The following is a 13,058-nucleotide window of genomic DNA, read 5'->3' on the forward strand; positions in this document are numbered from 1 at the left end:
ACATACATTTCATTTCCAGTGTTCATTATTTGTGATCGTCCTACTTACTAATAGACTTTGCATATGCTTCGTACATAGCCTTTATGTTTGCTGACTGATTCCTATATGATACCTACAGTTATAAACCTCCTGTAACTCTCGGAAATACTCCAGTTCAAATATCATCTTAGTTCCTGCTCATTCCTGTGTCCTCTGGACTTGAGATAAGTCTCTTGTCATATTCTGAGTCTTAGGATTGCATCCTAGTTACTATATTTCTGACTCTACCTTAAGGGTAGTCCCATCCTCTGTTAGTTTCTAGTCCAGACTTCGTCCAGATTAGTCTTGTCCGCTTGCCCAGGTAACATCCGGACGTCCATTGGATTTATCTCACGTTTCAGATCTGGACGTCTATTATCCGCCCCAGTCAAATCCCAGAAACTCCGGACGACTGTTCTAGCCCCTGGAAATTAAGGGCACATACTTGGGAAAGGGGCACAGTGTACGAGCTGAGGCCAAGCCCTTGTGATCCAACCCCTTGAGCACGCAACCTTAACAACGAGGCTGGCTGCAGAACCAGGCTGGGTGCAGAACCAGGAAGTGAGTGACTGGCTGCAGACTCAGGCAGACCCAGACTGGGTGCAGACCCAAGAAGTGAGTGACTGGCTGCAGATTCAGGCATGGCAAGACTGGGTGCAGGCTCCAGTAAGTGTGATGTGGATGCACCTGAGCTGGTGAGACCTGCTGCAAACACCAGTAGAGCAAGGTTGCGATTGGTTCCAAATGCAGGGAGTGAAAGACTGGCTTCAGACTCTGTGTGGGCAAGACTGGCTCCAGACTTTGGGTGTGCAAGACTGGCTCCAGACTCTGGGTGGGCAGGACTGGCTTCAGACTCAGGGTGGGTTGGACTGGCTGCAGACACCCCATGGTCAAGCATGGCAATCCACTCCTGTGGCATCTATTTGGGTGACTATGGAAGAATTCTCAAGTACGTTGGAAGCAGTCAATGAGTATAGCATTGTCCCAGAATCACCTTTATTGCCACTTTTCCAAGTAGTCCAACAATTCAAAAGCTTGCCAGATTTCTTGATGTTTCCAATGTTCTTGGCATTGATGCCCCAGGATCATTTCACATCTGCATTGCCAGTAGTTCCTGACAGGGGTGTCACCCATGTTATGAATGCATTTACACAGCTTTTGCACATGAGGCACAGGAACAAAGTCAATCAGCTTCCAATGCTCTCAAGTATGCATGTCAAAACTGGGTTGTTCATCTGTCACATGCCCCAAAACCATGGGATGACACACTTAACTGTGTATTCCAAGTCTTCTAGAATTGTCACCCTCCTTTCCTGGCTTGAACGATAGTGGTGTTTGAAGGGTCTGCGGTCTTGTCTTGATATGTTATTTGAAGGGCAGAAGCTTGTTAAGGTGTGCATTTTTCTCATAATTCTCAATTCAACCACCCAATGAGCTGATATTGCCTTCAGGTTCGTTTTTGTGTTTTGTTTTTCTATTTTATGAAACCTCTTTTAATCTTGTCCTCAGTTTGAACCTTCAGCACACAACCTAGTAGAGAGTTGCTAGCCATTGGTCATGATTCCTGGCACTCAACAACAGAAGCTTCAGCTACCCATCCCCTCTCCAAGGCCTGACACCACTGTATTCCATGCTAGTACATCCAGAAAGCGAACTTCAGATGAGTCTCAGATCAATAGCAATATTGCACTCAAATCAGATGGCTCATCAAAATGTTGGAAATGAAGCAAACAATGTTTGCGACACAAGACTTGCAGGAATGCCAGTGGGCTGCCAGACAGCATTTGGTTCACCGCTTGTTCTTGAATATGTTATCCATAACCATCTGCCAGTGTCATGATGTACTTAGTTTGTGATTGTGTAGTGAAGTATCTTCATGTTCACTTTTTGTTGCATTCTACAGTACTAGGTTATAGCTTTATACCAGCAGAACAGCCCCTGCACACTTATTGTAAACTTTCTGGAATGTGAATATGATTTGCTCACCTTGTTACAACCTCACAATATATGATAAGCACACCATATTGCTGGACTGCTGGAGAAGGATCCAGTTGTCTGACAGTCAATAGCAATGGACAAGTGAATTTAGAACAGTGCCTGATGCAATCTGAAATTTGTTGGTCCCACTGCTGATTATTTTGCTGCCCTTCAACACCAGCCTTGAGCACAGACAATATCATGCATCCATTGCTCTACATCTGTTAAGGTCGCGTGCTCAAGGGGGTTGGATCACAAGGGCTTGGCCTCAGCTTGTATGCTGTGCCCCTTTCCCAAGTATGTGCCCTTAATTTCCAGGGGCTAGAACAGTCGTCCGGAGTTTCTGGGATTTGACTGGGGCAGATAATGGACATCCGGATCTGAAACATGAGATAAATCCAATGGACGTCTGGATGTTACCTGGGCAAGCGGACAAGACTAATCTGGACGAAGTCTGGACTAGAAACTAACAGAGGATGGACTACCCTTAAGGTAGAGTCAGAAATATAGTCTAGGATGCAATCCTAAGACTCAGAATATGACAAGAGACTTATCTCAAGTCCAGAGGACACAGGAATGAGCAGGAACTAAGATGATATTTGAACTGGAGTATTTCCGAGAGTTACAGGAGGTTTATATACTGTAGGTATCATATAGGAATCAGTCAGCAAACATAAAGGCTATGTACGAAGCATATGCAAAGTCTATTAGTAAGTAGGACGGATCACAAATAATGAACACTGGAAATGAAATGTATGTAACAGATCAATAATCAAAAGGGAAACATGGTTAACCGGAGTCCGGAGACAGGGGCAGTCTAAATGGAGTTGGGTGCTGATATAGGGTTTGGACTCTGGAAGGGAGATAAAGATAGATCAGATCATTTGAGATCCGGATCTCGGATCCAGACATCCAGAGAAGTGGATTTAGAGTTGAGAGTCCGGAATGGCATATGACAACATCCCTGACATCATGCTGCATTGTAGATTTAGCAGGACACTGGGTCAGAAATGGTATTGATTGCTGAGAGGTACCCCTTCTTTGCTCTTATGGACACCAGCATGGCCATAAGGGCTCAGTGAATGATATGGAATACTTCACCTTCAACTCTAATAAGATATCAGAAGTAAGGTAAAGAGCAAGAGTGATGAGAACAATATTGAGCATCGTAATTGCATTCCTCACTGTTTTATTACAGCTGGACACCAGCCCTTTGTACTTCATGAGCAAATAGTAGAGCAGGACTAACCAAAGTAATTCCATGTGATTGACTAGTATGATCCCAGAGATTTGAGCGGTATGGCATGGTGGTTAACCATGAAGCAGAAAGCCAAGTACCCAGTGGAGAGGAAGAACAGAATAAGTGCCTTCAAGATAGACTTGACTCGGCATCAAATGGGATAATTTTGTGTGACCAAATGATGGTGTTCAAGTTGGAACTGAGACAACTGGGGATGCAGTTCATGAAACTTGTCTAGCTCGTTTTAAAGTTTTTCAGGGGCCAACTGTGTTTCTCAGAAACCATGGAGAAAGTGAGTCGACATTGGTGGGGAGGACATGACTTAAAACTCTACATTGTTGGGTTGGGAGCATGGGAAGGGTTGGGAGTGTAGGTATAGCACAAATTGAGTCAAAAAACACCTGTGGAGCAACTTATATGATAAAGATGTTGCAGCCACATCCCTTATTTCTCAAGAACAAGTAATTGTTACATGCATGTGCACAAATCATGGTGTGATGTGAATGTACACATGGACTAAGCACTTTGATGGCAACTCAACACCATTGCTGGTTGCTAGATAGAACCACAAAACAGCTGAGTTAAAAGAAATTGATGTGAGCATCTCAATCTGATAGGAACTAACACATGCCTTATGGATGCACCCTGTGCTCTCAGCACCTTCTTGTGATTCTACAACCCATCATGAGCTTCATCTCATAAATTCCACCAAGTATCAGTGGGCTTACCCATATACATCACAGTTTGTTGGCACGAGCCTACAGCATCAATCAACATTCAACAGCTATATAGGAATACTCACTGGTAGAATAGCTGCTGGCGATTAGCATTATTAACTTACCAGCAACAACTTGAATATACTACTAGCACCAGACTAGTATGATAGTACGTTATTTGACTTACATAATAGGCTAGTTGAAGTTGGTCGGAGTAATACAGCTGGGAATAGAAACTTGCACAGCCACTAAAGCAGTTCAACGCCATCAACGTTTGCCAGGACAACGCTGAACACCATTGACATTGAACACCATCGTTATTGATATTCCCTCGTCGCCTGCAAAACCTGTTTTTACCTGCGCACAGACCGTCTTTCGTTTCTCATGTCAATGTTTTTACGGTTTTCTTTGATTATACTCTTATAGATCATCCTCTCAGGCCAATATTTCGTTAAATAATCACGTACAGTATGCAAACACAAGACCACCAACGACGTTCACCGAAGCGTCAAGACACTTTCGACCTTCGTGACCAAATTATGGCCGACGACCACACAGCATCCGCACATATGCATGCTCATGCAGATGCAACCAATGCTTATGCGGGCGCTTCTGACGAAGAGCATTCCGTTCTAGAAGATGACTCTGATGGTGAAGAGCGCGAGATAGAGTACATGGACGAAGACGACGACCGTTCGTCTTCACTTTCTATTCCAAATGAATCTATCGACTTTGATTTGGTCTACTCGCTGCACAGCTTCGCTGCGACCGTCGAAGGTCAAGCCAGCGTCGTAAAAGGTGATAGCTTGTTCCTTATGGACGACAGTAACAGTTATTGGTGGCTTGTCCGTGTGCTCAAGACACAGGACGTCGGATATATTCCCGCAGAGAATATTGAGACGCCCTTTGAACGTCTAGCAAGGTTGAACAAGCACAGGAATGTGGACGTGAGTCCCGTACCATTCAACAATTTCAAACTCGTGACTTTCCTTCTCAGCTTGCACATGCGACCCCACAAGAACTCCAAGAAGACGTCGAACGCGTGCGGAACAACCTTTCTTCTCGCGCTGGCTCGCACCACTCCCCTTCTCCTACCCCTGGTTTCCCACCCACAGGTGCTGGGCAGGGCAGAGGCGTCACATTTACAACTGCACGGTCCGTACACCGATACCCGCCTGCTGTCTGGCATGAAGAAGAGGAAGAAGAAGAGGACATAGAGTGGGATGATGGCGCATATGAGGAAGAAGATCCGGACCTTGCAGAAGAATTGCTTGTTCGACAGCGACAAGGTCAGACGGACCGTGATGAGCAGCAGGATTCTATGGGCATGCAGATGGAACCGGACGATGGAATGAGCTGGGATGATAGCGTTGCAGAAGACATGCAAGCACAGAACGCGCAGAAGAAGATAGAGCAACAGATGCTTGTGACACCTGATCGCTTTGCGACCTAGTGGTACACCCGAGAGACAACAGGTGCAGATCCAGGTGCAACAGCAGCCAGAGATAATAATCACTGAACAGAGGCAACAGCAGGAGGAGCAACAGGTGCTTGCTCAACAAGCTTTACGCCATCAATCTTCACGCGATCGCATCACTGTTGATGTCCGTTCGTCTTCACCGTCCTCATCTAGTAAGAGCATTGATCCCGCGGAGGTAACCGAGACAAGAAAACTCTCCGTGACGCCTTCAATTGCTCGCGATGAGCCAGTCAAACAAGCTCCAGCACCAAGCGGTCCCCTTCTTCCGAGCGCAATCATGCAGAAGCAGGAGATCGAGCGGCAACGTACCCGCGAGGAAATTGAAGTGCTTGAAGAAGCCTCGAAAAAGAAGCTCAAGAATAAAGACAAACCTCTCCAGCCTGTCTCGAATACCCCAGTCCAGAAGCCTGTGCAGGCGTCTGGTAAGCTTCGCAAAGAGCAACGTGACACGACAGATGATGAAGCAAAGGAGAAAAAGGAGAAAAAGAAAGGAGGCGTGTTCGGACTCTTTGGCCGCAAGAAGGATAAAGGGAAAGATAAAAGTTCCATCGAGACCGCTTCCAATGAAACTCGTGAGTCCCAAGAATCAGGACGGTCCTCCAGCAACATTCACGGACCCACACCTGAACCTCCAATGTCTCCTGTCACTGCATCAGCCATACAACAACAACAGCAAGTTCTTCGCACGTCAAACGAATCGAGGACGCCAACGAGACTTCAGTCACAGCAGGCACCTCAGACACCGCCACAACAAGTACAGGCTCAGGTATCGCAGCATGCTTCACAGCTACGCCAGCGTGATCAGCAACAACAGGCACTGTATCAGCAATATCTCAATCGTTCGCCGTCATCGCCACCGGAAGCGCCTTCATACGGGTTACAATCGGCTTCCGCTGTGTTGTCAAGCTCGAGTTCGTATAGTACTTCTACTAGCTCTCCCGCTGGGCTTGGGCTGGGCTTGCCCTCCTCTAGACCACGGCCAGGCTCTATCGTTCTTTCGCCCACTGCTGACGGACAAGGCGTTGGCGTACCTGAGCTCAGTGTCATCCGTGTATTTGCAGGCAAACACTTGCAGACTGAGGCGACTTTCAAGACTGTTCTTCTCAACGCATCTACTACTTCAGCCGACCTCGTTCGTCAAGCTATTCAACGCTTCCGTCTTCCCGCTGGCGAAGACGGAGCAGACTACTACCTCACTATCAAACAGGTCGAGGGTTCATCTGCGGTTCTGCTCCCGGAAGAAAAGCCTCTCGGAGTCTTCGAGTCGCTCGTAGAGGCTGCTATGGAATTACCAAAAGTCAAGCGGAGCAGTGTGGGCAGTATCAGTTCCGTCTCAAGTAACCTCTCCATGCATCCCGCCATAAAGAAGTTATCCATGAATGACTTCAGCGACGACTCCGTTGTCAAATTTTACCTCAATAGACGCCGTGATAATGCAGATGACAGCGCCACGACAGAAGAAGGCGACGAGACAGTGCAGGCTGACACGTCTCACGACGTAGCCTGAGGGTCTTAACACCTCAGCGAACGGTGTCAACGTCACTCCTGATCGTTTCAGCTCTCCCTCGTACCGCTTCACGTTGCAGCTTGTTATCCACCCCGAGGACCTGCCCGAAGATATGGTCTTCGACCCAGTCACCGAAGCTATCGTATTCAAGAACACACTGCGCGATAGAACCCATTCTACATCATCAATTTCTTCTGGTATATCACAGGGTCAGCGCCGCAAAGTCTTCACCTTCCCGAAGAATGTCACCGTTGCTGAAGTGACTGAGCTGGGTCTTGAGCGCTTTGGCATCTTGGAAGGCGTCGTTGATGGTGGTGACGAAGTTGAAGATAAGATGACGAAGAGGCGAAGTGTCAGCAAAGTCCGATATGGTCTCACAGCTGATGTTGGAGGGCAAGGTAAGGATACACTTAGCATAAATGGATTTGAGTGCTGACTTCGTTGGTCCAGAACGAGAACTACCACCTTCAAGTAGAGTTACCGATGCATACACTCGCCCTCCCAGTTTCCGCCGAGCTCAGGAAGGCAAGCGCAGATCCATCGATTCTGCTCAACTGCTTGGAAGTATAGATGATGTTCATATCGACGACCCCGTTTTCATTCTCCGCCGAGCAATCTCATATCGAACATCATCGTCTCGTCACCGTATGTCCGCACCCCTTGATGAAATCGCTCTTCAACATTTCCGTGATTCGGTTTCTGGCTCTAGTCTCAGCTCTGACAATCAGACTTCGGGTACCGAAGAAGTTAAACCGAGGCAGCTGTCAAGACAAGAGATCATTGCAGCACAGCGTGCCGCATCGCGAGCGAATCAAAAGGCTATTCTTTCGGCTCAGATGAACTCTCTTCGTGGTGTAGATGTTCTTCTTCCCGGAAACGCCATGATCCGCAGCTCCAGGTATAACTCTGGAGACAAAATGCGCTATTCATATGTGCAAGACGGCGAGTCGTTTGATATCAGTGACATTGTCGAGCAAGAGTTTTGCGAAGGCAACTCGGCGCAAAAGAACGACTTGTTAGAAGGCGTCCTCGGGCGCAATAAAGAAGGCATGAACGAAAAGATTGATCGCGTACTGAACAAAATCAAAGAGGGGCGAGTTCACGCTCAATACGTGGTAGCGGCTCCAATTCAGTCGGACAATCCTCCCTCTGCTGGCTCTGCACCCTCAGAGTACTCCGTCGATGACGCCGTAACTGCCCGTTCTGGTTCTGACGGCAGGACTCCCACACCGCTTGCGAGTAGTGTCACTGGGGCTCGACGCGTTGCATCACCAGTGTCCGACACATCTCGGACACCGACACCTACCGCAACAGATGGCCGACACAGCCGCACCCGATCCACCACCCCATCATCAAAACAAGGAACAAATACTTCTCGCCCTCTTCGTCAATCGTCGATCGCTTCTGTCATGTCAGAAGTATCGATGTACGCCACCCCCACTGGACAGCTCATCAGCCCCCCTGAAACGCCACGTACCGACAACGCCGCCAAACCGCCAGTCTCCAAGCGACCGTATATTCCCAAAGATGACTTCGGTCTCTCGCATATGATGGCGATCATTGAAATTGCTGGTTCGGCACCCAAGGTTCCTCAAACCTCTATACACCCAGTGGACGAGTCGCTGTTCGGGAAACCAATAGATGTGACAACTCTCCACCCGGACATTCAAGAGATATACGCTGGTGCTTTCCAGCAACTCGATGAGATGGATAAGGTAGGAGATTCGTTGCTAGTCGCACAGAATGTTTCGTGCTGATACACTTTGATAGACATTAGATGAATACCTTCAATACGTCATTAGCGCTCGTTAATGATTAATATTTTTTGGCTGTTGATGTATATATTTGCGATTCAATATTTATTCGTTCTCATCGCAGCTGCATGTATTGACTCTTCCATCTCCGTTGGTGTTAGGCTTCCTGAGTCTTCTAGTAAGTAGAATGATGGGAACATAAGCGGGACAGCAACCAAAAAAATCAACTTGTAGAGAAGGATGGTCACTGTTCTAATATTTCAGACTCGTCTTTATCATTGGGTACCGTGCATTATACGTGCGTCGACCTACTCGTATAGATCATAGCAAAGTCTGGTGCCCCACTCCCCTAAGATATTACTAACTGCCAAGCTCCTCGTCATTTACGTATAACGGACTGCATTTGATATCTCTGTTCGAGATGCAGACGAAATCCTTGTAATATTGACGGTGCCCCAGATTTACCGGGAGGCTCTAACATGCACGACCGACTGGGGTGTGTCAAGATGATTCAATCTGTTTGCTGCGATAGAGCCCCAAATGATTTAAGCACGCGTCGGTGGTCTTACACCACTAATGAACTCTGCAGGTTATGGTTACATGCAGAAAAAGATAATTAGATAACCACGAACTTTGTGTCATTCGCCCATGACAACATCCACTTCATTCATGTCTGTCCCGCTGGCGGACGCAGATGACGTAAAAATGTCTGCCCCAGCTGCGAGCGAATCAATAAGCAGTGCTAGCTTGGAGGGTCCCAAATTTGGCTCCTGCAAGAGTCATTTATAAGAATTAAATCATATCTGAAACAAACACTTGCTGGCCTTTCGTATTTCCTCAAGGTCTTCCTTGAATCCTTCCGCAAGGGATGACATCCAAAACTTCCTGAATTTGTCTTCATGGCCTGTTCACGCGCCTCATAATCCGCAGACGTATTTGGCGGTAGAAAAGATGGTATTTCCGCACTGGGCAGGGAGGGTGAAGGTGACCTTGGTCGAGGAGCATCTTTTTCATGAGGAACTTTGAGACCGTCGGTTTGCATTTTTTCCTTTACCATGGATTGCACCAGCATCGTCACTATCTGATTCGGAGTCGCTATCCGAGGATGCAGATTCAGATGGAGAACTCGTGTCGGATTCAGGTTGTTTGGTTGGGAGAGGTGCCACTTTTTGAGGTGTGGATTGCGTAGATTCATCTGAGGATGAATCATCAGATGAAGACGAAAGGCCGGAGGATACGGCGCGTCTTTTTGCGTTTTCTGTTCCTCCTGCGAGCAGCAGGTTTTGGTGCTGGCGGGCCCATCTGTCGAACTTGAGCTTGAAGCTTGAAGGATCAATAAATTTCAGCATGCCGCATATGTACTATGTACTTACAAAATTGCGATTACATAATATTGATCATCATCTTTGCAGATCTTCAATTCACTCTTTACGACCGCACGATCTACGCGAATCAACTTTAAAAACAATGAGTGGCAAGGTCGTCGGGTTCTTGGTGCGCGTGAGCTCACAGCGTTGAATTTTTCTCGATTTAAAGCGCTCATGATATCTGCCAGGTGTGTCTCTACCTTCTTATCGTTTCCTCTGATTTGCTTGCTCCAGGTGGAGGTCAGCTCGGGCGAATGCTGGCCGCTTCGGCGGCTCTGCTCAAACGGTCGATATAGTATTCCTCGACGTCGGAGAAATGGTCCAGCAAAACAGATCGTCTCCCCGCGATCTCCCTTTCTTGCTCATATCGATGGATCATTCGTAGACCCAGAAAAATCAAGGCGCTGGCCAAAAAGGTCGACATCCTAACTGTTGAGATCGAGCACGTCGATACGGGCGTACTTGAAGAGATTCAGTCAGTCCTCGGAGCTGTTATCCATCCCAGTCCGTCTACGGTGAAGACTATTCAAGACAATTCATACAGAAACAGCACCTCCAGAGTCACCAATGTCCCGTGTCAGAGTTTTCTCGGTGTCGAATCCAATGTAATATCAATACAGCAACCGCGGAAAATCTTGGTTTGCCATTTATGCTCAAAAGTCGCACTTTGGCGTATGACGGACGGGGTAATTTTGTTATTCGGGATATTGCTCAAGCTGAAGAGGCCATTTCTGCTCTTGGGCATCGTCCCTTGTATGCCGAGAAATGGGTGTCGTTCGTGAAGGAAATCGCTGTCATAGTCGTGCGCTCCACAACAGGGGAGGTTCGCTCATACCCTGCTGTGGAGACCGTTCACAAAGACAATATTTGTCACTTGGTTTTTGCCCCCCTACGGAGTCGCGATCCACATGTCGCTATTCGCGCACAGAGTGTAGCCGAAGCCGCAGTCAAGACCTTCCAGGGCGCTGGTATCTTTGGAGTCGAAATGTTCCTCATGGAAGACGGTAGAAGATAGTTTCTCCTGGATTGTGTGAACCAGCCTAACACACGGATTCTGGTCAGGCTCTATCTACATCAACGAAATTGCCCCCCGGCCACATAATTCTGGACATTATACCATAGAAGCTTGCGAAACCTCCCAGTACGAAAATCATCTGCGCGCCATACTCTCACTCCCGCTTGGCTCTACGTCACTAAAGGTGTCTTCAGCTGCAATGCTGAATATCATTGGCGCTTCATCTAACATGGCAGAAGTCACGAATTTCGCATCTGAATGTATCAAGACAGATGGCTGTATAGTTCATCTGTATGGCAATCGGAGTGTCGCAAAGGACGCAAAATGGGACACGTCACCATCGTGGGCAACTCAGATTCAGAGGTCCGCTCTCGCCTGCGACCACTGTTAAAGGCATTGCCATCAGGAAGTACCGAAGAAGAGCTCGCTCTATACGCCCCAGAGACCCCCGCACAAGGCAGCGGCTTTTCCCACAAATACCCGCTCGTTGGTGTGATCATGGGCTCCGATTCCGACCTTCCCGTAATGCTGCCGGCTGCTCGCATTCTGGATCGGTTTAAGATCCCCTATGAACTCACCATTGTCTCCGCACATCGCACGCCAGATCGCCTTGTTGAATACGCAAGGTCAGCGAGCTCAAGGGGTTTGAGGACGATCATTGCTGGAGCAGGTGGTGCAGCACATCTTCCTGGCATGTTTGCTGCCATGACCGCGCTTCCTGTCATTGGAGTTCCTGTAAAAGGTAGCTCGCTCGATGGTGTTGATTCGTTGCATAGTATCGTGCAAATGCCGGTGAGTTAGGGTCTTTGTTCCCCATGCGATTCGTTGATGTCTGAGTGTCACTACAGCGAGGCATACCCGTAGCAACGGTTGCAATCAACGGGGTATGAATGCTGGATTGCTAGCTGTGCGGATTCTTGGGGTTGGTATACCTCATTTGTTTGCAGATATCGATGCGTATCTAAGAGGATTAGAGGGCGAGGTCATCGCAAAGGTCGAGAAGCTGGGAAGAAGTTGGCTGGGAGAAGTACGAGGTGAAGCGGTAATGGTGAAGATCTACACGCCTGTTCGGAAGACAGTTGTTCTGTGGTACGTATACGTGCATACGCTGCATTATCATTGAAGGATCGTAAATTATATTGTACTATGTGCCTCCAACTTCTACTCTCTAATAGCGGATGTCGAATTCACTGTTGGCAGTGGTGCAAGCAAATCTGCTCAGTAAGTTGTCACACAGGTAAGACACTGAGTCCTAATTTCAATTGAGAACTGAAATTCGTTTCAAATAATTATTTCGCTTTCAACCTCTTCATTCCTGCCCGAAGCCAGGGGCATCGGTACCAGCACTAGCAAAGCCGACCTGGCTGCTCATTTGATGCTCTTGCGGTACATTGCGAGGCGAGTATCGGGGCACCCCAACCCCACGATTAAATAGTTGGCAGAGAAAGACAAAACCTAGAGCAACGTGGTATTATCTACATACTTATAACGTTATATTTCCGAACAAACACAAGAAATGTCGTGGATGGTTATGTATATTCACACCTGTGCGTTTTCTTCTGCATCATCAAGCTGGACTTGAACTAAACCAGCATCCATCGCCATAGAGCGGAAAATAGAACCTTTGTCCTCCAGCAACTTCTTTGGCGTATCAAATTCCGCAATCTATATTTCCCAATCAACAACTCATCATGAATGAACGCGATTGGAGGTTTCTTACCCTTCCAGCATCTAGAACTAGAACCCTATCAGACTCCATGATCGTGTTTAAGCGGTGCCTACAGGTTCATCATTAGCACTAGTTATCGATGATGGACATGACATACGCAATGGTTAGAATAGTCACATCGCGGAAGATTGGACCTCGGATAATTTCTTGAATCGCTCGGTCGGTATCTAGATCAACTGCAGATGTTGCTACACCATCATGCACATTAGCCTTGCGGAAGAATAAGACATCGCTCATACATACCTTCGTCGAGGA

The 13,058-nt window shown here is 47.5% G+C and overlaps 2 protein-coding genes across 2 annotated transcripts; both read right to left on the reverse strand.

The window, feature by feature from the left end:
* Positions 1–9,330: 9,330 nt before the first annotated feature.
* On the reverse strand, positions 9,331–9,994 carry BJ212DRAFT_1451143 (uncharacterized protein; the record flags this gene model as incomplete). The annotated part of the gene is made up of 4 exons (XM_041338824.1): positions 9,331–9,434; positions 9,507–9,596; positions 9,714–9,887; positions 9,931–9,994. The coding sequence occupies 4 exons, from the start codon at positions 9,992–9,994 to the stop codon at positions 9,331–9,333; spliced, it is 432 nt and encodes a 143-aa protein (XP_041184921.1).
* A 2,664-nt stretch (positions 9,995–12,658) lies between these two features.
* BJ212DRAFT_1231016 (uncharacterized protein) lies at positions 12,659–12,992 on the reverse strand (the record flags this gene model as incomplete). The annotated part of the gene is made up of 3 exons (XM_041329497.1): positions 12,659–12,739; positions 12,795–12,852; positions 12,901–12,992. Coding segments are annotated over 3 exons (231 nt in total), but the record flags the coding sequence as incomplete, so codon positions are not given.
* Between the last annotated feature and the right edge of the window lie 66 nt (positions 12,993–13,058).

Source organism: Suillus subaureus (assembly GCF_016647635.1).
Source record: "Suillus subaureus strain MN1 chromosome Unknown BJ212scaffold_509, whole genome shotgun sequence".
NCBI lineage: Eukaryota > Fungi > Basidiomycota > Agaricomycetes > Boletales > Suillaceae > Suillus > Suillus subaureus.